Source organism: Oncorhynchus keta, chromosome 23 (genome assembly GCF_023373465.1).
Source record: "Oncorhynchus keta strain PuntledgeMale-10-30-2019 chromosome 23, Oket_V2, whole genome shotgun sequence".
Lineage (NCBI taxonomy): Eukaryota > Metazoa > Chordata > Actinopteri > Salmoniformes > Salmonidae > Oncorhynchus > Oncorhynchus keta.
The window spans coordinates 33,718,227-33,745,258 of record NC_068443.1 but is presented as its reverse complement, the minus strand read 5'-3'; the positions used below and the strand labels follow the sequence as shown (position 1 = coordinate 33,745,258).

Below are 27,032 nucleotides of genomic sequence, written 5' to 3'. Positions count from 1 at the left end.
ATTGTCCCCATCATCCTATCTGAATGTTTGTTTTATCTTGTTCATTTTAAAGAAAAACATATGTTTTATCTAAACCAGATCTATTGTGTGTTATTCTCCTACATTCAATTCACATTTACACAAACTTCAGTGTTTTCTTTCAAATGGCACCAATAATATGCATATCTTGGGATCTGTGCCTGAGCTACAGGCTGTTAGATTTGGGTATGTCTTCAGGCGGAAATTGCACAAAGTAATATATGCCATTTAGCAGACGCTTTTATCCAAAGCGACTTACAGTCATGCGTGCATACATTCTACGTATGGGTGGTCCCGGGAATCGAACCCACTACCCTGGCGTTACAAGCGCCATGCTCTACCAACTGAGCTACAGAAGGACCACAGGGGGGGGGAGCTGCAAGAGGAGCTGCAAGAGGTTAATACCTCAAATGTAAAAAAATAGCCATGTAGTAGAGAACTGTCCTGACCACAACCTTTCGAGTCAAGCAGCCAAAGTAGACACGCAGGTGTGAGCTGTAAAACTGTCCTGAGATTGTACCTGAGGTTGGCGTTGGCCTTGTTGTTCTTCTGAGCGTTGGGCTTCCTGGCGGGGGGTGGGGCCTGTGGCGGGGGCTGGGGCGTCTCGTCCCAGAAGCCCATGTTGGAGTTGGTGCTGTCGCCCCAGATGCTGCTGCTTTCTCCTCCCCAGTTAGGAGCTCCGCCGCCCATGCTGCTGGTGGCCACCGAGCCCCACACTGAGGAACTCAGAGCAGTGGTCTGGGGGAAAAGAGATCCAACCTGGTCAGACCAGCTATGTACAACGCCATGTCATCGTGGAATGCTCTGCTACTAGAGGTTAGGAAAACAGATTTTTTTTAAAAACATCTGGCATCAGAGTGCCTATCCTCTATTGAAAGATCTAATTTAACTGTACTGTATATAAGAATATGAAGTGTGTAAATAGTATTTCGGATGTCTTTCCTATATATAAAACTTATTTTACTTTCATAATTTATTTTGAATGTACTCTCTTATGTTGTTCTTGTCTATTACTGGGTTTGTCATGTATTTGTATGTTTTATGTGGTCCTCAGGAAGAGTAGCTGCTGTATGTACAGTAGCTAATGGGGATCCTAATAAACTCAACTAAACCAGTTTCATTACGGCAAATAATGAAGGGAAGTATTCCAACAGAGTAGTCTGATTTAGAGCAGTGTTTGCCCGACGTCTTCTCCTGGGCCCCCCAGACATTCAATGTATTTGATTTATTCCAGATCAAGAACACCTGATTCAGCTCGTCAACTAATAATCAAAGCCCTTGATTAACGGAATCAGGTGTGCTAATCTTTGAAACATCTGGGAGTCCACAAAGAAAGGTTTGAGAAACACAGTTTTAGATAGATAGAGGTCGACCGATTAATTGGGGCCGATTTCAAGTTTTCATAAAAATCGGAAATCTGTATTTTTCGGTGCCGATTTTGCAGATTTATTTTTTATTTATTTATTATACCTTTATTTAACTAGGCAAGTCAGTTACAGTACAACTAGTTCAACGCTCTTACCACCTGCCTCTCATTGCACTTCACGAGGAGCCTGCCTGTTACGCGAATGCAGTAGAAGCCAAGGTAAGTTGCTAGCTACCATTAAACTTATCTTATAAAAAACAATCAATCATAATCACTAGTTAACTACACATGGTTGATGATATTACTAGTTTATCTAGTGTCCTGCGTTGCATATAATCGATGCAACGCTTGGGGATGATTTAACAAAAGTGCATTTGCGAAAAAAGCACAATCGTTGGACAACTGTACCTAACCATAAACACCAATGCCCTTCTTAAAATCAATACACAGAAATATACATTTTCAAACCTGCATATTTAGCTAAAAGAAATCCAGGTTAGCAGGCAATATTAACCAGGTGAAATTGTGTCATTTCTCTTGCGTTCATTGCACGCAGTCAGGGTATATGCAACAGTTTGGGCAGCCTGGCTCATTGTGAACTAATTTGCCAGAATTTTACGTAATTATGACATAACATTGAAGGTTGTGCAATTTAAAAATAATATATAGACTTAGGGATTCCACCCGTTAGATAAAATACCAAACGGTTCCGTATTTCACTGAAATAATACATGTTTTGTTTTCAAAATAATAGTTTCCAGTTTTCTACCATATTAATGACCAAAGGCTCGTATTCCTGTGTGTTATTATGTTATAATTAAGTCTATGATTTGATAGAGCAGTCTGCCTACCACCGCTCAGTCAGCAGCAGGCTCGTAAGCATTCATTCAAACAGCACTTTCGTGCGTTTTGCCAGCAGCTCTTCGCAAGCACAGCGCTGTTTATGACTTCAAGCCTATCAGCCTAATGACTGGTGTAACCGATGTGAAATGGCTAGCTAGTTAGCTGGGTGCCCGCTAATAGCGCTTCAAATGTCACTCGCTCTGAGACTTGGGAGTAGTTACTCCCCTTGCACTTGCAAGGGGCTTTTGTGGAGCAATGGGTAACGCTGCTTCGAGTGTGGCTGTTGTCGATGTGTTCCTGGTTCGGGGCGAGGAGAGGGACGGAAGCTATACTGTTACACTGGCAATACTAAAGTGCCTATAAGAACATCCAATAGTCACAGGTATATGGAATACAAATGGTATAGAGAGAAATAGTCCTATAAGTCCTATATTAACTACAACCTAAAACTTCTTACCTTGGAATATTGAAGTCTCATGTTAAAAGGAACAACCAACTTTCATATGTTCTCATGTTCAGAGCAAGGAACTCAAAACGTTAGCTTTTTTACATGGCACATGTTGCACTCTTAATTCTCCAACACTTTGTTTTTGCATTATTTAAACCAAATTGAACATGTTTCATTATTTATTTTAGGCTAAATGGATTTTTATTGATGTATTAAATGAAGTTAAAATAAGTGTTCATTCAGTATTGTTGTAATTGTCATTATTACAAATGCATAAAACAAAATAGTCAGATTAATCGGTATCGGCTTTTTTTGGGGGTCCTCCATATATATAATATAATAATATATGCCATTTAGCAGACGCTTTTATCCAAAGCGACTTACAGTCATGTGTGCATACATTCTACGTATGGGTGGTCCCGGGAATCGAACCCACTATCCTGGCGTTACAAGCGCCATGCTCTACCAACTGTGCTACAGAAGGACCACCAATAATCTGTATCTGCGTTGAAAAACCATAATCGGTCGACCTCTTGTTTTAGACACCACTATCAGCACAGTCAAATAAATGACATGGAAGACCTACCCAGAATGAATGCAGACAAATTAAATGAATGAACGAAATAACAAACCAACGAGTGACTCACAGCTCTGTTCTGGGCGCGGTTCAACTGGGTGACGGTGGGGTGACTGGGCTGCTGGCTCCCACCCCCCTGCTCTTTCCTCTGCTTCACCTGCTGGGCCTCCTCCCTCTGGATCTCCAGCAGGGACTTGGTAGCGGCCGGCTGCTTGGCCACGCTGCCCCAACCAGAGAGCTTGGCCTGAGGCTGCAGGGCCTCTTGCAGGGCCTGCTGCTGCTGGAGCTTTAGGAGCTCTGCTTGCTGGCGCCGCTGCTGCATGGAGGGAGGGGATGGGAGGGGAGGGGGAGAGTGAGATCTACTGCGCTCCTTATAAACATAGCAGGAAAACAGTTTGGTGATTGACAGATGATTAAAGTTGGTTTGAGAAGGATTTTTAACAGTGTAGAGCCTTTTTAAACAATAGTTGATATATAGTGAAATGGTATTATGGTATCCAAAATGCTGTTGTGCATTGTCCAGATTGGTAGCACTATACTGTGGTGCCTCAGTATCCCTCTACGAACTCAGCCCCTAATGCTCACACCTCTTCTCGTGCTTGTCGTTCCCTCTCCTCCTCCACTTTCTGGATCTCAGAGAGCGACAAGGCGTTCTGGGACTGGGAGATGGCTGCTGCCGTGACTGCTGACTGCTGGCCCCACTTAGAGGACGACGGCAGCTACGAGACAGGGAAAAGGAGCGAAGGTAGTCTGGTAACCAGTACATTTTTTCATGCTAAATTACAGGTACCTTAAAATACAGTATTCAGTGATGTTCTGACTTCAAATTTACTTTGGTAGTTATATATGGTGTGTAGTTTATAAGGTAGTCATACCTTCACCTGGGCTAGTGTAGTGGTAGGTGTGTATAGTGTGTGCATACTAAGTATGTTACCCTTATCTGTGCTAGTTGTTGCTGCTGCTGCTGCAGTGTATTTTGTGTTAGTGTTATAATATTAGTCACCTTCATCTGGGCTAGCTGTTGCTGCTGCTGTTGCTGCTGTAGACGGCGGAGCGCCTCCTGCTGCTGTTGCCTCTGTCTGGCTAGCTCCTGCTGCCTCGCGGCCTCCTGCTCCCTCCTCTTCGCCTCTTCCTGCTGTTGCCTTGCCAACACCATCGCGGCCGCCACCGCCTCCTCCTCCAGCCGCTTCTCCTCCTCGCACCTCCTCAGGGCCTCCAGCTCCTCCTGCTTCCGGCGCTCTTCCTCCTGCTTCCGGCGCTCCTCCTCCTGCTTCCGGCGCTCCTCCTCCTGCTTCCGGCGCTCCTCCTCCCGGCGCTCCTCCTCCTGCTTCCGGTGCTCCTCCTCCTGGGGAGAAATGTGGTTGTTAGAACAGAGTCAACTTCAGTATTAACACTATGTAGCAATATGCCTTTTAGCATTAGCCACAGCAGCTCTGGGCCCGTATTCACAGAGCAACTAAAAGTAGGAGTACTCATCTAGGATCAGGTCACCCCTGACCATATTATTTTAAAAGGGGGAGAAAAAAATCCCCATGACTGAAACTTAAGTCAATCTCACCTTTCATACTTTTAGGGACAAGAATCATTTTGTACATGCAATAAACTGCAATGTAACCAATTCCAGTCCCCTTGCTTAGGGAGTACAGATGCAGAAGGACTGAGAAACTCAGTTCCGGTAACCTTTAAAAATGTATATTCTACTCCAAAATGAATATCTTTTTAGATGGTCAGAATAAATGTTTCCCTCTCATGTTGTGAAGAGTCATTGGATGCGTCTCGAGGGGAATATTTATCTGGCACAGAACACAGGTAAATATTTTACAATGGGGTTGTCTGACTGCCATGTAATGTTAAAACAAAAACAGTAGAACTGTAAATAAAGTTACATCCTGAGTGTTAAAGTACACAGGCGTTAAATGATTTTGCGAGCAGCACCGCTGTTTAAGTTGAGCATCGCAGTTTAATGCACTTCTTCTAAACATCGGAGTGTCAGCAACAATCATGCACGTCAGTTCAGTGCACAGCGTTAAGAGGGAAAATACAACCTTTGAGAATACATTTATTTCGGAATGTATTTCGTATAACAGACATGCTTCTGTTTTAAGGCTTCAGCATGCTTCTGTTTTAAGGCTTCAGCATGCTTCTGTTTTAAGGCTTCAGCATGCTTCTGAAACGGTTCAGTAGAATTTGTACATACACCACCGTTCAGGAGATTGGGGTCACTTAGAAATAATTTTTATCCGTGAAAATGAGATCAAATTGATCAGAAATACAGTGTAGACATGGTTAATGTTGTAAATGACTATTGTAGCTGGAAACAGCAGATTTGAGGAATATCTACATAGGCCCATTATCAGCAACCATCACTCCTGTGTTCAAATGGCATGTTGTGTCAGCGGAGTCAATCACCACCTTCCGGAGACACCTGAAACCCCACCTCTTTAAGGAATACCTAGGATAGGATAAAGTAATCCTTCTCACCCCCCCTAAAAGATTTAGATGCACTATTGTAAAGTGGCTGTTCCACTGGATGTCATAAGGTGAATGCACCAATTTGTAAGTCGCTCTGGATAAGAGCGTCTGCTAAATGACTTAAATGTAAATGTAATGTAATCCAAGTTCATCATTTTAGAAAGGCTCATTGATCATTTGAAAACCCTTTTGCAATTATGTTAGCACAGCTGAAAACTGTGGTACTGATTAAAGAGGCAATAAAACTGGCCTTCTTTAGACTAGTTGAGTATCTGGAGCATCAGAATTTGTGGGTTTGATTACAGGCTCAAAATGGTCAGAAACAAATAACTTTCTTCTGAAACTTGTCAGCCTATTCTTGTTCTGAGAAATTAAGGTGAGAAATTGATCTCGTACAACGCTGTGTACTACTCCCTTCACAGAACTGCGCAAACTGGCTCTAGCCAGAATAGAAAGAGGAGTGGGAGGCCACGGTGCACAACTGAGCAAGAGGACAAGTACATTAGAGTGTCTAGTTCAAGAAACAGATGCCTCACAAGTCCTCAACTGGCAGCTTCATTAAATAGTACCCGCAAAACACCAGTCTCAACGTCAACAGTGAAGAGGCGACTGAGCTTCAGAATACTGACTTGCCTGGTTAAATAAAGGTGTAAAAAATATTTTTAAAAATAGGCCAAATCGTTGTCCAAAAATAACAGATTTCCGATTGTTATTCAAATTTGAAATCGGCCCTAATTAAATAGGCCATTCCGATTAAATCGGTCGACCTCTACTCTGTACGCCCATGTAGATATTCCATTAAAAATCATCAGTTTCCAGCTACAATAGTCATTTACAATGTCTACACTCTTTCTGATCATTTTGAATGGACAAAAATGTGCTTTTCTTTCAAAAACAAGGACATTTCTAAGTGACCCCAAACTTTTGAACGGTAATGTACATTATGACGACTTTTAGTGACGCTTTGGACTCATGTTTTTCCCCCGCTTGTATTTTCTGGAGGCAAGCTTAAGTTCAGAGCCGAAGTCAACGCCCCTTCATCGGTGATTGGTCAACAGTAAGGATTCTTCAGTAAAGTCTGTCATTCAACGAGACGCGACTCCTGCTAAATACTGCACCAAACACCTTACTTAGATGTAAAATGGCCAGACTAAGATCTCTTTGGCAAAAATGTCAAAGTTCATTACATATCTTGTTACCTTAAGACTCATTCTGACTATTTTGATGAAGTGTTTTCTGCCAACGGCGTCCCATAATGGACAAACAGTACTATTTCCGCATTTTAGAAGCTACAGTCTTAAGGGAGCATGTGAGCACACTCGTTCGGTAAGCAAGAGTTCGGCTAGGGACCAGCCGAACTGAAGCATGCTGACGCCTTTATAGGATAACTCATCCTAGATCAGCACTCCAGCACTCCTACTTTGAGACACTTCATGATTATGGGCCCTAATATTGTCTTTATTCTGAAGCTCAGTACCTGTTTACGGAGGAACTCTTCCCTTTGCTGCCGCTCTTCCTCCTCCCTCCTCCTTTCCTCTAGTCTGCGGAGAGCCTCCTCCTGTGCCTGCCGTTCCTCTTCCTCCTTCTGTCTGCGCTGTGCCTCCTCCTGCTCCCGCTGCCTCAACTCCTCCTCCTGTGTATAGTAAAGATCCATGAAATTAATTGCATTAAACAGAAATCAAGGCCTCTTTCTAGGAATAGACCAGCTACTGGGTCAAACTTGCAACTCTAGGCAAACATGTACTGAACAACAACAAAGACTAGGTGTGGTGCAGCTGAAATTCTTAACATTTCATACCAACTTCTCTAAAGCGTGGTATTATGACCGTCTTATTTCAGCAGGAAACAGTCTGATGACGACCCCCCCCAACCTGTTTATGACGTGATAGCTCCTCCTCCAGGCGTTTGCGTTCCGCCTCCTGTCGGGCCCGTAACGCTTCCTCCAGTCTTTTCCTCTCCTTCTCCTCCTCTTCCCTCTTGGCCCTCAGCTCAGCCTCACGCCGCTCCATCTCCAGTAGATGAGGAGGAGAGACCTTCATAAACCAAATCACATTGTATCATTTTCATAGCATTGTTTAAAAGGTAGATTCAGCGAGGCAATAATTAAACAGCAATATAGGGCTGATTTCCGCTAACTAAGAGCGTTGAAATCAGAACACTACGTCTCGATCTGAAACTAAGGATTGCATAAGTATAGACAATACGGTGCGCTTACCTTAGCAGCCTTGTTCTTCTCCAGCTGTTGCATCTGTTCTATGGTGGGGGCCTGGGCCATGGAGTCTATGGGCAGATCCCACACACTGCTGCCCTCCCACGCTGCAAAAACAGACAGCCAGGCCAGATGGCCATCATAGAGCATACGATTGAGGTTTCTCTTCTTTTTGTAAGTTGAGGTTCAGATCCTCAAACTACCAACAGCTCTATATGCTATAAAACATCAGCCAAAACAAATTCTGTGCAAGTTTGTGTGTTCTGGGTTGGAGACGTACCACTTGGGGCAGGTTGCTGGATGTTTGGTGTGCAAGAGACCTGAGAGGAGGGGTGCTGCATTTCCCACACAGAACCCTGGGAGTCTGGTACAGACATGGACCGCGTCACCGGAGTTAAGAGACTCTCGGATGTTCTGGACAGGGAGACCGACACAGGAACCAGTTACATTACCAACATTAACATGATCGACATTGCATTATCTATATGTGTGATGTCATCTTGAGGGCTTGAGGTATTGCTGTTTGTGTGTGTGTGTTCTACAAGATGACGTTTCACCTCACTACAGATCTAGGATCAGTTTCCTCTCCCCCAATTCTAAACTTAGCATTTTCCCCACTAATGGTTATACTGACCCAAGATTAGTGTCTAGGGGCAACTTTACCTTACTCTGTGTTAATGTGTGCCTGACATGTTCTCAGACAGTGGTATTACTGTAGGCGTGTGTGTGTGTATGCCCCGCTCACTTCATCTTAAGGGCCTGGTACTGCAGTAGAGGTGTGTGCGCACGGGTACGCTTACGTGTGTTCCGCTGACCTCATCTTGAGGGCCTGGTATTGCTGGAGGAGCAGGTTGATCTGCTGCTGCTGCTGCTGCTGCTGCTGGTGTGGTGCTGAGCTGAGGGCCTGGGCTTTCTGCTGGGCCAGGGCCTGGGCGTACTGCTGCCTCAACAGGTACTGGTACTGCAGCTGCTGCAGCTGGTACAGGTTGAGGGCAGTCAGCTCCTGCTGCAGTTTCAGACGCTCCTGGTCCCCAGCGTCACCCTGTGAACACAGACGGCGAGTTACATGGGTATCGGCAAGCGGACGACCACCGTGGATGCGTTCAACATGGCACAACGTTGTGGAGCGCAATACATGTACAGCTAACACGCCTCTGACTTGTAGAATAAATCATTGCAACATTCACAACATTCTCCTTCTGAAGTGCAGGCAGCCAACACAAATTTGCCTTGTCTTGACAATGAGAAGACTAAAGTGGTCGAGGGTGAGTCCGAATAATTTTAATTGCCTATGGAATTATCAAGATTATTTGACAATATTCTAAAGGAGCGAACGCTTGAATGCTGGATGGAGCTCAGGTGTGTGTGATGGTTACCAGTAAGGGTGGCGGTGCTGGTCCAGGGGCGAAGGGGACCCTGCCCCACATCTTGATGATCTCCCCCAGCGGTTGGAAGACCTCGTCACAGCCTCTCTTCACCAGCAGGGTCATGGTGAAGTAGCCCGCCTGGAACCACTCTGTCATCTCCGGGTTACTGAACGGACCTGGAGAGGGGGAGATGATTACATTTCACAGTCACTTTACATTTGTAAATAAAAAAATAGAAAAAAAGTTGTTCCGAGTCTGACTATTTGAAATTATATTCCAGGGCTGTACAACCCCCCCGAATCACAGATTAATAATTTACTTTAGACCAGGAAATATAGTGCAGACCGTGCCATTGATAATAGATAAAGAACACAGTCTCTCTCCAGCAGTGGTGACTAGTTGAAATGATACGGGTTGCAGAGCACGCAGATTTTCCTTCAAAAAAGCCCCCCTCCCTTCATTCTCTCCCTCCGTCTTACCCTGCATCTCTCCCTGGGGGTCTTTATAGAACCACTTCAGAGCAGCCTCGTGTGTGAGCGGCAGGCCGGCTGGTTCGGGTGCTGAGTTCTTGGCAGCCAGCCGGTCGTCACTGTCCTGTAGATACGCCACCATCTTCTCTGCTTCCTTCACAAGTAGAGAGTGAAAACAGGAAGAGTGAGAGATGGGGGGGTGAACGTAGACACCTTTATTGTACATTCAAGGGGTACATGTAAGGCAGGGCTCGACATAATTAACACTTGTCCGGGACAGGTGAAACAAATTGTTGGACCAGTAGAATATAGATTTTTAAAAATATATATAAAATTAGTTTGATCAGAGTTGTATCAAAAGGTGTCCTCCAAATGCAATGTGCTGTGCACTGTTCTCCCAATCTCTGCAGAATGCATCAGAGTAGAACCATGTATTGTATCTACAGGCACCGCTTTGGCCAGAGAAAATATATATTGTAATGGTGCTATTCTGTTGTCCAGGGGTATTCCACTCTTAACCTTCGAGTTCCGGGAAACTACTGGTTTTCAGTTCTACCCGATCATTAATTGCACATACACGCCACCTGGTGTCCCAGGTCTAACAATGGTGAACAATGAAAAAAATGCAGTGGAACTGGCTTCTAAGTCCAGAGTGGAGTTTGAGGGCTGTAGTCTATGTAATAGTTTAAAAACCAGATTAGAGCCCCAAGATGTTAATGAGCTATTTTGTTTATTTATCAGACGAACATATAAAATATCCCAGCTTTCCAGTGCTGTATGATTTATTTCTCAACTCCAAATACTGAGCAATTGGCAGCGTTTCACAAATCAGTGTCTGGCACATCGTCCATTCGCCATACGACTGAATAAAGGGTAGGCCTATATCCACTGTAAAATTCACACAATTACACCATTTATAAATACAATTATTATTATATTTTTTATCACAATTTTATTAGTGTCAGTGGTATTTATTTGTAAGCACATTAAAAATCAAGCAACAAGTTCATATTTAGTGTTTGATCTAGCTTAGGGGTTCCCAAACTTCTTCACTTGGGGCTCCCCTTCCAGCATGGGAAAACTCCAGCGCACCCCCCTGCACGTGGGCCCACGCACCATGTCTACTTCTATGGTTACAGGCACCGTTCATGATACAAACTGTTAACAGCCCTCTTGGTGGTGGAGAGAATTTTGCAGGGTTACAGCTTATTTACTGCAATTGTACCCATTGTGTCATGGGGTGCAAAGAAAACGTTGCCGTTTTAAAGCACACTTTCTTGACACTCTATACATTTTGCCATGTCTAATATGATTTCATGTGATTTGAGTGACAAAAAAAATGACAACAATATCTAAAACCTTAACTTTAGCCGATATCGGGCTAGGTGATCTGGACATATCTGACAAGTTATAAATAGAAGTTTGTCGTCATACGCACCTTAAAAACATAGTTGCTGGGATAATTAAGAACACTAGTATAGAACAAGGCCCGCACACTGTTAAAGCTCCTAATACACCGCTTTATTGACAACGTTTCGACCCGAAACGGATCTGCGTCAGATCAAACAAACAAACTGTGCTTACATCCCGAAATACACACATTTCACCTCACATGACCATTACGCACATGACGCATGGTGGACTGAAAAACAAGGTTTATCTCCAATAATTTGATATCAATGAGATGGACACATGTAGTAGTGACAGATAATAATATACAGTGGGGCAAAAAAGTATTTAGTCAGCCACCAATTGTGCAAGTTCTCCCACTTGAAAAGATGAGAGGCCTGTAATTTTCATCATAGGTACACTTCAACTATGACAGACAAAATGAGGGGGAAAAAAATCCAGAAAATCACATTGTAGGATTTTTAATGAATTTATTTGCAAATTATGTCTTCAGACCCCTTCACATATCCCACATTGTTATGTTAAAGGGCATTTTCTAAAATGGATGAAATAGTTCTTTCCCCCCCTCATCAATCTACACACAATACCCCATAAAGCAAAAACAGGTTTCTAGAAAGGTTTTGATCTTAAATATCACAATTACATAAGTATTCAGACCTTTTTTTTCAGTACTTTGCTGAAGCACCTTTGGCAGCGATTACAGCCTCGAGTCTTCTTGGGTATGACGCTACAAGCTTGGCACACCACGACTCCAACTCCATCATTAAATTTGCCAATGACAACAGTGGTAGGCCTGATCACTGACAACAACGAGACAGCCTACAGGGAGGAGGTCAGAGACCTGGCCATGTGGTGCCAGGACAACAACCTCTCCCTCAACGTGATCAAGACAAAGGAGATGATTGTGGACTACAGGAAAGAGGACCGAGCACGCCCCCATTCTCATCGACGGGGCTGCAGTGGTTCTACAGCTGCACCATCGAGAGCATTCTGACTGGTTGCATCACTGCCTGGCAACTGCTCAGCCTCCGACCGCAAGGCACTACAGAGGGTAGTGCGAATGGCCCAGTACATTACTGGGGCCAAGCTTCCTGCCATTCAGGACCTTTTTACCAGGCGGTGTCAGAGGAAGGCCCTAAAAATTGTAAAAGACTCCAGCCACCCTAGTCATAGACTGTTCTCCCTGCTACCACACGGCAAGCTGTACCAGAGCAACAAGTCTAGGTCCAAGAGGCTTCTAAACAGCTTCTACCCCCAAGCCATAAGACTCCTCAACATCTAGTCAAATGGCTACCCAGAATATTTGCATCCCCCTGCCCACTACCACTCACTGTTGTCATCTATGCATAGTCACTTTAATTAACTACCTACATGTACATACTACCTCAACTAACCGGTGCTCCCGCACATTGACTCTGTACCGGCACCCCCATGTATGCATGTATGTATAGTTATTTTTTACTGCTCCCCTTTAATTACTTGTTACTTTAATATCTTATTTGTATTTTTTAAATCTGCACTGTTGGTGAGGGGCTCATAAGTAAGCATGTGACTAATACAATTTGATTTGGAGAGTTTCTCCCAATCTTCTCTGCAGATCCTCTCAAGCTCTGTCAGGTTGGATGGGGTGCATCGCTGCACAGCTATTTTCAGGTCTCCTTAGAGATGTCTGATCAGGTTCAGGGCCAGGCCCTGGCTGGGCACACAAGGACATTCAAATTTGCCCCAAAGTCACTCCTGCGTTGTTTTGGCTGGGTGCTTAAGGTCATTGTCCTGTTGGAAGGTGAACCTTTGCCCCAGACTGAGGTCCTGAGTGTTGTGGAGCAGGTTTTCATCAAGGATCTCTGTACTTTGCTCGGTTCATCTTTCCTCCAGATGTGACGCTTGGCATTCAGGCCATAGAGTTCAAATATTGGTTTCATCAGACCAGAGAATCTTGTTCGTCATGGTCTGAGAGTCATTTCGGTGCCTTTCGCCAAACTCCAAAATGGGATGTGCCTTTTACTGAAGAGTGACTTCCATCGAAACACTCTACCATAAAGGCCTGACTGGTGGAGTGCTGCAGAGACGGTTGTCCTTCTGGAAAGTTCTCCCATCTCCACAGAGAACTCTGGAGCTCTGTCAGAGTGACCATCGGGTTCTTGGTCACCTCCCTGACCAAGGCCCTTCTCCCCTGATTGCTCCGTTTTGCCGGGCAGCCATCTCTAGTTAGAGTTGGTTCCAAACTTCTTCCATTTAAGAATGATTGAGGCCACTGTGTTCTTGGGGACCGTCAATGCTGCAGACCGTTTTTGGTACCCTTCCCGAGATCTGTGCCTCGACACAATCCTGTCTTGGAGCTCTATGGACAATTCCTTCAACCTCATGGCTTGGTTTTTGTTCTGACATGCACTGTCAACTGTGGGACCTTATGTAGACAGGTGTGTGCCTTTCCAAATCATGTCCAATCAATTGAATTTACCACAGGTGGACTCCAAGTTGTAGAAACATCTCAAGAATGATCAATGGAAAGAGGATGCACCCGAGCTCAATTTCAAGTCTCATTGCAACATGTCTGAATACTTCTGCAAATAAGGTTTCTGATTTGTATTAATACATTTGCAAACATTTCTAAAAACCTGTATTGGGAGTATTGTGTGTAGATTGATGAGGGGGGGAAATGACATTTATTTTAGAAGAACGCTGTAACGTAACAAAACGTGGAAAAGGTGAATGGGTCTAAATACTTTACGGATGCACTGTAAATATACTATTGGAACTGGCCCATATACAGTCTGCTTCCTTTGTGTCCTTCATTTCTCCTAGGGCTTTTCGGAGTATTACATTGTTATTGATTATTGCATTGTATTTGGTTGGTAGAGCTACTGGGTGTGCAGGCTTTTGTTCGTGTCCCACTTATTGCTACATTAAATAGTTTTTTAAAAAGCAGCAGCTCAACATGACCTTAATAAGCGGACTCTGGTGTTTGAGCAGGGCTGTATCCAAAGCCTGTACACCCAGTAGCTCTCCAGATGGCTTGACCATGTGTTTTATACAGTAGCCTAACAGTGCAATTATTTTACTTGATGGGGGTAAAGCTCCTTGCTTAAGGGCACAACAGCAGGAGATTGTACATGGGATCCAAAAATGTTTGTCTAGTCCTGTAGAGAGAGCATCATGATAGTATACAGTATCACAGAACAAACACCACTAGCTCAGCTTATCCCAGAGGAATATACAAAATGGATATAAGGTGTTTTCGATTTCATTACAATTCAATGAACATCCTCTCCATATTCTTGACGTGTTTCAGAAGTGAACACACATCACTTTTCATATCCAGAGACGCTCCAAATTCAGTTTCACCAAAACCAGCTTGATAACTTTCACTACCCTGCTCAACACGCAGCTCTGCAACCAACTAACTCCTACTAGAAACCGGCATTAGCTAGGTTTCCATTTCCTTGTCCAGTAATTTCTTTCGTCAACATTTAGAAAGTCCGGATGGAAAGTAGATGTGACAATTGGCTGCCACAGTGAGTTTCCATTGAACTGTCATGTCGATCAAAACAGTTGGACATAATGTCACACCTACAAATAAATACGCTAAAAGAAAAATGAATTAAAATTAAGTGGTTGAAGTGTTTCCATTATCCATATAGACAGATTATTTGTTAATAAAGTGACAGCCTATATGCCCTGCCTACCCATCTGTTTCATGTCTCAAGTAGCCTGCAAAAGCCAGCATGGATAGAATGCAGGAATTGACTAATATTTGCCATACCTTATTCTAATAATTATCCTATGCCTACTTATTATGGCCAGAGTCTGTGCCATAGTGTAACTTGCAGTCATAGTAGAGATCTCAAACTATTTGATGGTCAAACTTCAAATTGCAATTCAAAGCAATTCAGACATTCATGAAAGTCATGACAATCCTGGTCAAGCAAATAAACATTATTTTAGTTTAATAAATGGATTTTGCAAGCAACGGGCTTTTATAATACATGTGTGGTGGAGCTTTATTAAGTGACATCACGTGCCCCGCTTACTTTCAGAATTATTCAACAATCAATTTATTAGAAAAACACCATTTCCATCATTTGTCGCAATAAACTTAAAGAAATGACTCTTCTGCCGTGTCCATTACAAATGTCGCAATAATTTTACTTGCTGCACAGCTTTTGTCAAATAAACCTGGGTCAATAGAAACCTGCCTACTGTCTGTCTACTTACCTGTTCAAAGTGCTTCAGTCTCTCATCCTCAACCATGGTGTGGTGTGGCGGCATGACCGTGGGCCTTCCAATAGGAGCCATGAGGCCCGTGCTAGGGGCCATAATGTTGGGGGTCATGATAGACGTGCTCTGAGCCATGAGGCTGGTGTTGAAGGGCAGCGGGATGGGCATAGCCACGGGCACGTCCGGGGGCTTCTGCTGCATCTGTATGGTGGACGACGGGGCCGACACTGGAGACACTGGACAGGACAAAGGGTGTAGGGTTAGCCTGTCACAGATGGAGGTGGCGCTTCTAGAAACTATGTGCAGGTGACAACCTCAAACTACATGCAATCCTGAGTCTGTTTATTTGAAGCACAGGGTTACTGGAGGAAATACCATTGTCATTTACAATGTCTCATCAATCAGCCTTCAACGGGCACAAATGTGGCAGATTTGACTGTACTCCTCCCCTGCTCTTGTGTAAGCCTACCTGTGAGAGTGTGTGCTGCGGTGTGGGGGATGGGGAGGGAGTCCAGCATTGTGTTGGACATGGGCATCGACATGGGGACATTCAGGGGGACTTTGTTGGCCTCTGGCCTGTGTTCCGGGGCTGGGGGTCGCTCAAGTGGCCTCTCAGGCTCCTCTGCTCTGTCAGGCTGGCTGGGGGGCAGCAGAGGGGCGGAGGGCTGGGGTTCTGGAGGCGAGGGAGCAGGTGGCGCCTCTACTTCCCCTCTCCCCACATCTGGGAAAAAAACGAGACACATTCATTTGATGTTCTCTCTCTACACAGTTTACTATTGGGAGAAAAAATATATACAGTATGCCGGACATAGTTTCTACTCCTCTTAACTCACCCTGTTTTCTGTCGGGGTCTCTTCTTGCCTCTCTGTCTGGGTTTTTGGTCTCCCGGGGCTGTCCGTCCTCCTCAAGGCCCTCGTCACACTCCTCCAGGGGTCTGAAGTCCAGCTCTGCCTCCTCCAGGATGGGCTCCTTGGGAGCTTTCTGTGGAGGAGAAATATATACTGTATACACACAAATTGTCATGAAAGTCTCCATATGTCCTTCGCATAGCAGCCTTGTATTCACAGTGCTCCATGTGCCACAGTGCTCCATGTGCCACAGTGCTCCGATGCCATACTTTTTGTAATAGCTGCAAACAAATTGCCCATCAGTGAAAACAAATAATCATTGCATATATACTCAATAGACCTCAAACATGTGTGCAGGTCCTACTTAATTTCTTCAACCTTTATTTGTCCCTGCACCCATTAAAGGAATACTATGGGATTTTGGCAATGGATGCTCTTTAACTGCTTCCCAGGAGTCAGATTAACTCATGGATACCATTTATTATGTCTCTGCGTGTGGTTTGAAGGAAGTTGCTAATTAGCGTTAGCGCAATAACAAAGTCTATGGGTATCTACTAGCAGCTCCCGAGTTGCACAGCGGTCTAAAGCACTGCATCTCAGTGCTAGAGGCGTCACTACAGACCCTGGTTCGAAAAACAAGTGAAATAATAATTTGTTCTTAACTTACTTGCCTAGTAAATAAAAGTTCAAATAAAATTACAATAAATAAAGTCATTGTGCTAACGCTAGTCAGCATTGGCTCACAAAATTACCTCTAACTTTCTTCATACTAGACACAGAAACATACAAAATGGTATCCACAAGTTAATCTGATGCTGGGGAAGTAGATAAAGGGCATCATTGCAAAAGTCCCGAAGCATCCCTTTAACAAGTGATGTTTGTTAGACTATATGGAGTTCACACTCACTCGAACCTTGAGCGAGAGGAAGGCTCCGGACGAATCGAAGGTGCCCGTCTCCTCCTCAGCGTCCTCCAAGCACCACTCTGGCAGGCTGCTCCCATCCTCCTCCAGGCTGCCACTGCCTGACCGGGGACGCCTGTAGCCGCGCTCGTCCTCTCTGGCGTCGAACGGGAACCGGCGCTGCCGTGGCTGCTCCCCCGGGTGCACCTCTCGCCGCACTGCCGACCGCAGCCCGTCTGAGGAGAGAAGTGGTTTAGAGACCCGGTCACTGAGCTTCACCCCAGCCATTCTCTCACATTGAAGCCTTGAAGCTTTAGATCAAAGTGATGCTTTTTTTGGGGGGGGGGGGTTTATTGTGTTTCTGAATGGATTCTAGTACTCCCTGTTGAAAACCCATTCTCTTAGGTGTCCTAAACTGGAGACATTTGAGGTGTCCGTTGTGATTTAAGAGTTCAGAATAAGCCTGCCTTTTTAAAAATCAACCTGTAGCGCGTTAGGCCTGCAATTAAAACCACCGCCTGCCAACGGGACAATATGGTGGCAGCAGTGTAGGATCACTACAGGGCACACCTGGACTCGGGGGGCACCACCAGTCACTGTCGCGTCGCGAGGCACCCGCCAGGCGCCAGCCCCCCTCGTCACCGTCCTCACCATTTGCTTCGTCGCGGGACGTGCGCCAGTTCTCGCTCTCCGAACGTGTAAAATCGTGCTTCCTCACAGGCAGGCCTCCCACGCCGGTCCCAACATCCTCGTAGTTAGCACGGACTGGAGGGAAAACAATTGAATAACTTGAATTTAATTCATAACAAGGGAAACATCAAGTTCAACATTTATTTATTTTTACTCGATTACATATGTAGCAATACAATCTTTTAGCCTGATACGGTCTTTGATAACAATAAATAAGTGAGGAGATTGTTTAAACGTTTGCTACAGTTAGGCACTTGTGAAGTACACGTTTACCCTCAGTTTTAGCATAGAAAATATAAACTCAGAAAAAAATTGAAACGTCCCCTTTTCAGGACCCTGTCTTTCAAAGATAATTCATAAAAATCCAAATAACTTCAAAGATATTCATTGTAAAGGGGTTAAACACAGTTTCCCATGCTTGTTCAATGAACCAAACAATTAATGAACATTCACCTGTGGAACGGTCGTTAAGACACTAACAGCTTACAGACGGTAGGCAATTAAGGTCAGTTATGAAAACTTAGGACACTAAGAGAGGCCTTTCTACTGACTCTGAAAAACACCAAAAGAAAGATGCCCAGGGGTCCTGCTCATCTGCGTGAACGTGCCTTAGGCATGCTGCAAGGAGGCATGAGGACTGCAGATGTGGCCAGGGCAATAAATTGCAATGTCCGTACAGTGAGACGCCTAAGACAGCACTACAGGGAGACAGCACGAACAGTAATATAATATAATATATGCCATTTAGCAGACGCTTTTATCCAAAGCGACTTACAGTCATGTGTGCATACATTCTACGTATGGGTGGTCCCGGGAATCGAACCCACTACCCTGGCGTTACAAGCGCCATGCTCTACCAACTGTGCTACTCGCAGTGGCAGACCACGTGTTACAACACCTGCACAGGATTAGTATATGTGAACAGCACACCTACTGGACAGGTACAAGATGGCAACAACTGCCCGATTTACACAAGGAACGCACAATCCCTCCATCAGTGCTCAGACTGTCCGCAGGCTGAGAGAGGCTCTACTGAGGGTTTGTAGGCCTGTTGTAAGGCAGGTCCTCACCGGACATCACCGGCAACAACGTTGCCTATGGGCACAAACCCACAGTCTCTGGACCAGACAGGACTACGAAAAAATGCTTTTCACTGACGAGTCGCGGTTTTGTCTCACATGGGGTGATGGTCGCGTTTATCGTCGAAGGAATGAGCATTACACCAGGGCTGGTACTCTGGAGCGGGATCGATTTGGAGGTGGAGGATCCGTCATGGTCTGGGGCAGTGTGTCACAGAATCATCGGACTGAGCTTGTTGTCATTGCAGTCAATCTCAACGCTGTGCGTTACAGGGAAGACATCCTCATCCCTCATGTGGTACCCTTCCTGCAGGCTCATCCTGACATGACCCTCCAGCCATACTGCTCGTTCGGTGCGTGATTTCCTGCAAGACTGGAATGTCAGTGTTCTGCCATGGCCAGCGAAGTGCCCAGATCTCAATCTCATTGAGCACCTCTGGAACCTATTGGATCGGAGGGTGAGGGCTAGGGCCATTCCCCCCAGAAATGTCTGGGAACTTGTAGGTGCCTTGGTGAAAGAGAGGAGTAACATCTCACAGCAAGAACTGGCTAATCGTGTGCAGTCCACGAGGAGGAGATGCACTGCAGTACTTAAAGCATCTGGTAGCCACACCAGATACTGACTGTTACTTTTGATTTTGACCCCCCTTTGTTCAGGGGCACATGATTCCATTTCTGTTAGTGACATGTCTGTGGAACTTGTTCAGTTTATGTCTCATTTGTTGAATCTTGTTATGCTCATACAAATATTTACACATGTTAAGTTTGCTGAAAATAAACACAGTTGACAGTGAGAGGACGTTTCTTTTTTTGCTGAGTTTATATTCTTTGGAGAAACAGCAGCTAGTTCCCCTTGACAAGAAAGGGACGTGTAGAAGTGAAAGGGCGGAGGGCAAACTTACTATGATTCATCGGAAAGTGAGCAGGAGCAACTTCTGCCAAGTCAATGGAGACAGAGGAGCGACAAAGAAAAATAAATTATTACCTGTAAATGCTGTAACTGTCATTTAAGCACATCATTCATACTGCATTGATTACTTGACTAGAAAGTATTGACACAAACCTGACTCTTTTCGACCTGGCTTTTCAAACCTTCTGTCTCCCCTAGATGGGGAGAAAATAGACTCAGCGTGACTTTGAAAAAAGAAAAAAAGACAAAAAGGATGACTGAGCATGCAGGTATAAACAGACATAAAACATGACAATACGTAAATCCCATAAAACAAAAGGGTTTAGACCAGGGCTCTCAAACCCTGTTCCTTCAGAGCTTACCTTCCTGTTGTAACGAACCTGATTGTGCATCAACCAGCTAACTATTTGAATCAGGCTAGAATAGGGTTTGAGTGAAAACCTACAGGATGGTAGATCTCCTTGAACAGCGTTGGAAAGCCATGATCTTGACCATTCTCATTCCACTAGCCTGGAACCCAATTTAAGATGCGCCCACTCAACTTTTGCATAAATCATCCATTGAAGTCAAAGGTTAATGTGCGTATAATTCCAGTTGAACTTGTGTCTCTAGAGCGGGTAGTCCATTACCTCTCCTCCCAGCTCTGGGAGCGGTGCATCTCCCTGCCTCCGCGGCCAAAGCCTCCCTCCACGTCATCAAAACTTCTTTGGTAAAACCCTCCATCTCCTCTACCCCGTCCTGCCAGATACACATTTGAAATACTTTATTTTAATCCACAAATCATACTACACACGAGAAGGATTCAAACACACACACTACACTTTAATGTTGGCGCTAGCTGGTGATGATGAATTCAACCAGCTGCGACAGCTTCTACTGACAGAGGCATAATCAAGCGTAGAAACAGAGTGATAGTGTTAATTCCCTTCTGTGCAGCCGGCACAAGATTGTTAACATTCTGAAGGGTGGGTCTCAGTCAATATAATCTAAAGAGGGTTGTTATTTCAGCACTGACTGAAATAATTTAACAGTTGAACGCAACTGTATGCTTTGCCTCCTCCATACCACTTTCACCGAGACTGTTTTCAGATGAAGAAGAGACAAGCAAAGTCACATTAGACTATTGGGATGCCCACATTGACACAACAAGACACTCCACCTCACCTCTTCCCCGTGAAGTGCTTCGACCCCTCGGTGCCCCTGGCCCCACCGGGCCTCCTCCTCTTCCCATCAGCCTGAGCACTGCTGCACTGTTTACAGACATGGAGAAATTTCTCTGTGGGGAGAGATAGAGGGAAAAAGAGGGGGATGAAGAAAGAGACTGACAAGAATTTAAAAAGACATGTCTATGGCAAACAATTATACTTACTAGAGGTTAGCAACAAAATGGATAAGGACACTGAGAAAGGCATAGTTGTAATTGTGCATATTCATTCTAGCATGGCCTCCTATATGAACAGTGAAAGCACCAACCTGCTCTTCCTCTGTAAAAGCTACAAGTGCCAGCGGTGGCAGGGGCTCCTCTTGTAAAATGGGCAGAAAATCCTTATCATGTAAGTCTACAGGGATCTGATAAGGAGAGAGGGGGGGGGTATATGAGCCATTGCATTGTCAGGTTTTAATACACATATTACAGGAAAAGGCCATTATATATTCGATTTTTTTTTAATGACTCCACAAAAAGGTACAATGTCACGTTTTAGAACATGCCAATACAAGTCACTTTATTTGTATGTCAATCATATATTTCTGTATCCTTTTAGAACACATCAGAATTCCTTTGCCTCACCTCCCTATCCTTGACATAAAGTGCTAGCATTTCTTCTCTCCCGTAGCGGTAGTCCGCAAGTTTATACTTTGGCAATGCAGGAGAGAGTGGTGGTGAGGTGGCAACGCTACTGCTGCTACCACCCCCATGGCCACCCCCAGACAGGGCCCGGAGCCTAGGGAAAAGGGAGTGGGGGAGGGGAAGAATAGGAAAAGGGACAGAATTCAGAAAGACAACAGTGAAGTTGAGGACAACTGACAGGCCTCAAAATGTGAGACTCCACTGCACCACGTGTCAAACGAAAAACCAGCCTAACAACCCAGATCCCTGTTAATCAACCTGATTCAACATTTCAGCTCAACAAGAATTCATATTTACTAACCATTCTGGTCCGAAGTTGAGTGTCTGAGTTTCTGCCATTCTTTCTAGAACTTCTCTGGGGAGGAAAGGGCCAACATTATTAGCCTATTACAACAAACACCAAACTTCAGGTTGAATATTTTTCTTGGAGATGTAGTCAGTAATTAATCTGCCAATGCAACTGAAAATCGTATATCAATTTCTAGTAGTGAAAGATTACAGACCCAAATTATGGTTTAAAAGTGTTTTGATGGTGTAACAAATATTGCATCAGCCAATCATTTTCCCAAATTATTAATGTTTTAGATGTAGGCCGATTGGATCTTACAGTGAGTTTGTGGTATTCCAACTCATTCCAGAGGATAGCCCCATCCCTCCCTTATACAAGGAGTACAATTTCAATCGACTGAAGCCATTTTAGGAAGTTGCCCAGTTAGGAAAGAGGCTCCTCAGACACCAATAATTGACAACAGTGTCTCCCTTTCCCTGCCCACAGGCTTTATTCTGGAAATACTACAATAAACTTGGATGTTTGCATGCAAATGACCATAATCACAAACAAGTTATTGTATGCTGTATACAGGCTACCTAGTTAGTTCACAGACCATTCAGATAATGACCCTAGGTTAGCGGAATAAACTCCACTCCATGGTGAAGGAAGCTTCTGATCAACTCCACCAATGGAGTGAAGCAGAGACCAGGATTTGTGGAATTCAGCTCTGACTACATCAATTTGCTCAAGGTCAACACTTCAAATTAAGTTAACCATGAAACTCTTACCTCGGACCTACAGTATGTTTTTCCTCTGAAGTTGCCTGCCTTTGTTTGCGGCAATCCATACTTTTCCAATAAACGTTAGAGAGATACTTTGGGATTTTGGCAAAGAGGCCCTTTATCTAAATCCCCAGATTCAATGTTAGCAGAATACCCATATACCTCCAGTCATTGCACTAACGCTAGTTAGCAATTGCACTAGGGCTAGTTAATAAAATACACGCAGAGACAAACATGGTATCCGTGAGTTCATCTGACTCTGGGGAAGATGATAAGGTGCCTCATTGCCAAAATCCCGAAGTATCTCTTTAATGAAATGCAACCACTGACTATTTGCTCATTGCTGTTGCTCTAAAATGGCAACTGCACATGTGCCAATTAAATCAACAAGGAAACAGGCAGGGGTTGTATTTGATTAACATTTATAGAAAAGGTATGGGTGAGCTTTCATAATATATATATTTTTTAATAATAAAAAAAATATTGACCTTGGTTCAGTCAATGGAGTCTGATCTGAATTCCACAAAGCCTGGTCTCTGTGCAACTCAGTTGTTGATGGAGTTGATCAGAAACTTCATTCAATGTGGAGTTTAGTTAGCTACCTAAAGGCATGTTCAAACTGCAATCTGTCTAGCTATAGGATAAACAGGAAGCATGCACGGGATGGACTTTTCGCCTGTTGCAAGCCACGTGTGGGCTACATCCAATCAACATTCGAATTTGATTGATTATTTATAGTGACAACAAACAAAGAAACTACCAACTCCTTTGTAAAAAAAAAAGAAAAAACCAAAACCAAAACACCCGTCACAAATGATTTATTATATTCCAAACAGTATGTCACGGTCAGTACTGTAGCCTGTGACTTCAGGTTGTGAATAGGAACAAATTGCGGCCAAAAAAATTGAATTGTAAGGAAAATATTCAAGTTTCAACTTACACATTTCTAGTAGCCAATACAATTGGACTTTTAATGTTTCATGCCGACACAATGTACTAGGCTTAGATGAAGTCTAACTATTTAACTCAAATGACTTTATATGCATGTCTATGTATGATCACGTTTGTATAACGTTGTTATAAGACAAGGAATTTTCGCAAATTAGCTACCTGGCTAACAACAAACTTTTCAAGTTACATAACAAGTTGCATAAAGCACCTTCATTTCATTTCAAACACATGAACTACAGTAGCTAGCTAACTTCCCATTTGGCTGACCATAATTAGCTTGCTAATCCGACTGACTCACGCACGTTCCCCATACGTAGCTCGAGCTAACTAGCAATACTGCTGTTAATTAGCTAATGTTAGACAGTGCAACTAGCCTGACAGTTAACGTTTCAAAAACAACTATCGGTACCTAGATAGCCAATGTGCAACTGTGCTGCCAAGTTGGTTGGCAAACTAACGTATCTAAACTAGCTTAATAGGTAGTAACATGCTAGCTAGCTAAGTAACAGCATGACAGCTACTGTACAGTAGATACAACAGTTTTCAGAATCATTGATGTTGTAGCTACTGTATTTAACCACCAATAATGATACCATGTTCAAATATTATAAGACAGTTAGCTAACTATTGGACCAGCTAGCTAACGTTATATCGATAAGGTTAGCGAGGTTAGTTTGCTAGCTATAGTAGCATAACTACTGTTAACCAGCTAGCGAACTTAGTTTTACAAAGGTTTAAGCAACAATCGATCATTGACGCTTAGTCATTTCTACAAAAATGCTCAGTGTCTCGAAAGGAAAACAATCAAAAAGGCATACTGTCACAAAATCGCACAGAAGTAATGAACTGACAAGTGAATCCTTAACCCCCAAACCTCCGTGCGGCCTCCGCTACAACGCAGAAATGCCTCCCACCTCGCTCCGATCCAATGCGGTGCTGCCACATACTTGAGTCCCAAGCCTCAAGGCCAAGCAAACATGCTGCTATAACAACCCTCATAAACGCATTCAAATCGCTAAAACTGGGCTCTTTAGCATCGTGAATGCTTGTTTCGATAGTTTAGCTTTATTTTATAGCAAAACTATGCAATTAATCTTCGCTGTCTTACCTCTGCTTTTACTGACAGCACAGGGTTTATATTCGAGGTGTGTGGCTCTCTCCGTTTCAACAAGATGGCTGAGAATGGGTGACGACACACATATCCCGATAAGGACCCGTATGCAGGCGCGTTCGTAAGGTCTCTGGTTTCTACTCCGATTTCAGAGCGGTCTCATCTGAGTGTCAGAGCGCAGAATAACTGATTCATTTACGAACGCTCAACACCAGTTGAATATGGTTGTTTCGGCAAAGAAGCGTAATTAAATTGTTGCCAGCAGCACAGTTGCAGTCATCAACGCCCTGGATAACATGAAAACAGCCTAACCAGCTCTGCTTGGACGAGTATTTGTGTAGCTAACCAATGTTAGCCAGTTAGCTTGGGAACCGTTGTTTATTTATTGTGTATTGAACCTTTACTTAACTAGGGAAGTTAGTTAAGAACAACTTCTTATTTACAATGATGGCCTAACCCGCACGACGTTGGGCCAATTGTGCGCCGCACTATGATACTCCCAATCACGGCCGGTTGTGATACAGCCTGGAATCGAACCAGGGTCTGTAGTGACGCCTCTATCACTGAGATGCAGTGCCGTAGACGCAGCGGAACGCTCGGATCAATCCTTCTCCTCTGCCAGAGGGTCCAGTGTGGCTCTGAATTTACAAATGGACAATCTGCCGACGCTCTGAATTTACGAACGCTCAGAGCGCTCTCTGGCACTCCAGATTGAATTTACGAACACGCCCTCCATATGCCAATCATATTCGCAGACTGGCATATTTTAAAGTACAAATCGCGCTGATGTAAGTGGAATGTTAGACTTGTATGGCAGAAGAACACATTATATTGGCCTTATAATAACCAAAAGTTGTATAAGATTAAGAGTTAGCTACCACCTTCAGATTTGATTACATGCATCATTGTAAACTACATACATACATACATACATACATACATACATACATACATACATACATACATACATACATACATACAAACTTTTTAGATGCATTGAAGCTATTAAGACACTTTATGTTGGTGTTTCCTTTATTTTGTCAGTTAGCTGTACATACCATTATCAAATACATTTATGCATGACATTTACAGATTAAATACCCTATCATGATCTTCTGAACCAAAACTTAAATGAAAAGTAAAATATTTATGGACCTCTACACCAGGCAGTGTCAGAGGAAGGCCCTAAAAATTGTCAAAGACCCCAGCCACCTCAGCCATAGACTGTTCTCTCTACTACCACATGGCAAGACCGGAGGGCCAGGTCTAGGACAAAAAGGCTTCTCAACAGTTTTTTACCCCCAAGCCATAAGACTCCTGAACAGGTAACCAAATGGTTACCCAGACTATTTGCATTGTGTGCCCACCCCCCACTCAACCCCTCTTTTATGCTGTTGCTACTCTCTGTTTATCATATAGTCACTTTGACTATACATTCATGTACATACTACCTCAATTGGGCCGACTAATCAGTGCTCCCGCACATTGGCTAACCGGGCTATCTACATTGTGTCCCACCACCCGCTAACCCCTCTTTTTATGCTGCTGCTACTCTGTGTTCATCATATATGCATAGTCACTTTAACCATACCTACATGTACATATTACCTCAATAAGCCTGACTAACCGGTGTCTGTATATAGCCTTGCTACTGTTATTTTCAAATGTCTTTTTACTGTTTTATTTCTTTACTTACCTACACACACACACATACATACCTTTTTTTCCCCACACTATTGGCTAGAGCCTGTAAGTAAGCATAAGGTCTAAACACCTGTTATATTCGGGGCACGTGACAAATAAACGTTGATTTGATTTGACTTGGTGAGAAAGGGCCTTTAAGGCTATGTTCATCATTAAAACCTTTGTAGGAGCATCGTTAAGGGTGGGTTGCACCAACATGGTGTAAATTAGTGCTAATCTAGGTTTTGTAAATCTAGGTTTAAAATTAATCAGATGTGTTGCACCACTTCATAAACTATGATTAGTTGTCACGCCCTGTCCTTAGAGAGCCTTTTTATTTCTCTATTTGGTTAGGTCGGGGTGTGATTAGGGTGGCCATTCTAGTTTTTCTATTTCTTTGTTGGCCGGGTATGGTTCCCAATCAGAGGCAGCCTTTTTTCCACCTTTAGTTTGTGGGATCGTGTTTGTGTGTAATTGCTTTCTGCACTGCATGTAGCTTCACGGTGTAGTGTAGTGTAGTGTAGTGTAGTGTAGTGTAGTGTAGTGTAGTGTAGTGTTT

The 27,032-nt window shown here is 43.8% G+C and overlaps 1 protein-coding gene across 9 annotated transcripts in view; it reads right to left on the bottom strand.

The window, feature by feature from the left end:
• Nucleotides 1-27,032, bottom strand: part of LOC118402182 (GRB10-interacting GYF protein 2-like) — a 42,139-nt gene that overhangs the window by 8,040 nt on the left and 7,067 nt on the right. Inside the window, exons 1-24 of one of the 9 annotated variants that reach the window (XM_035800186.2) lie at nt 24,788-25,138; nt 21,977-22,030; nt 21,616-21,769; nt 21,300-21,395; nt 20,991-21,102; nt 20,456-20,564; nt 19,980-20,050; nt 19,819-19,851; nt 17,718-17,912; nt 17,154-17,383; nt 16,232-16,379; nt 15,868-16,119; nt 15,396-15,634; nt 9,780-9,924; nt 9,310-9,476; nt 8,734-8,975; nt 8,214-8,347; nt 7,940-8,040; nt 7,596-7,757; nt 7,202-7,357; nt 4,256-4,597; nt 3,840-3,971; nt 3,323-3,568; nt 539-756 (exon numbers count right to left, since the gene is read on the bottom strand). In XM_035800186.2, the coding sequence (XP_035656079.1) occupies nt 539-756; nt 3,323-3,568; nt 3,840-3,971; nt 4,256-4,597; nt 7,202-7,357; nt 7,596-7,757; nt 7,940-8,040; nt 8,214-8,347; nt 8,734-8,975; nt 9,310-9,476; nt 9,780-9,924; nt 15,396-15,634; nt 15,868-16,119; nt 16,232-16,379; nt 17,154-17,383; nt 17,718-17,912; nt 19,819-19,851; nt 19,980-20,050; nt 20,456-20,564; nt 20,991-21,102; nt 21,300-21,395; nt 21,616-21,769; nt 21,977-22,014 (3,722 nt within the window). In that variant the 5' untranslated portion in view covers nt 22,015-22,030; nt 24,788-25,138. Of the gene's footprint in view, nt 1-538; nt 757-3,322; nt 3,569-3,839; nt 3,972-4,255; nt 4,598-7,201; nt 7,358-7,595; nt 7,758-7,939; nt 8,041-8,213; nt 8,348-8,733; nt 8,976-9,309; nt 9,477-9,779; nt 9,925-15,395; nt 15,635-15,867; nt 16,120-16,231; nt 16,380-17,153; nt 17,384-17,717; nt 17,913-19,818; nt 19,852-19,979; nt 20,051-20,455; nt 20,565-20,990; nt 21,103-21,299; nt 21,396-21,615; nt 21,770-21,976; nt 22,031-24,553; nt 24,762-24,787; nt 25,139-27,032 lie in introns of those variants that run through there. The other 8 variants (XM_052477049.1, XM_052477048.1, XM_035800182.2 and 5 more) reach the window with 8 other exon arrangements.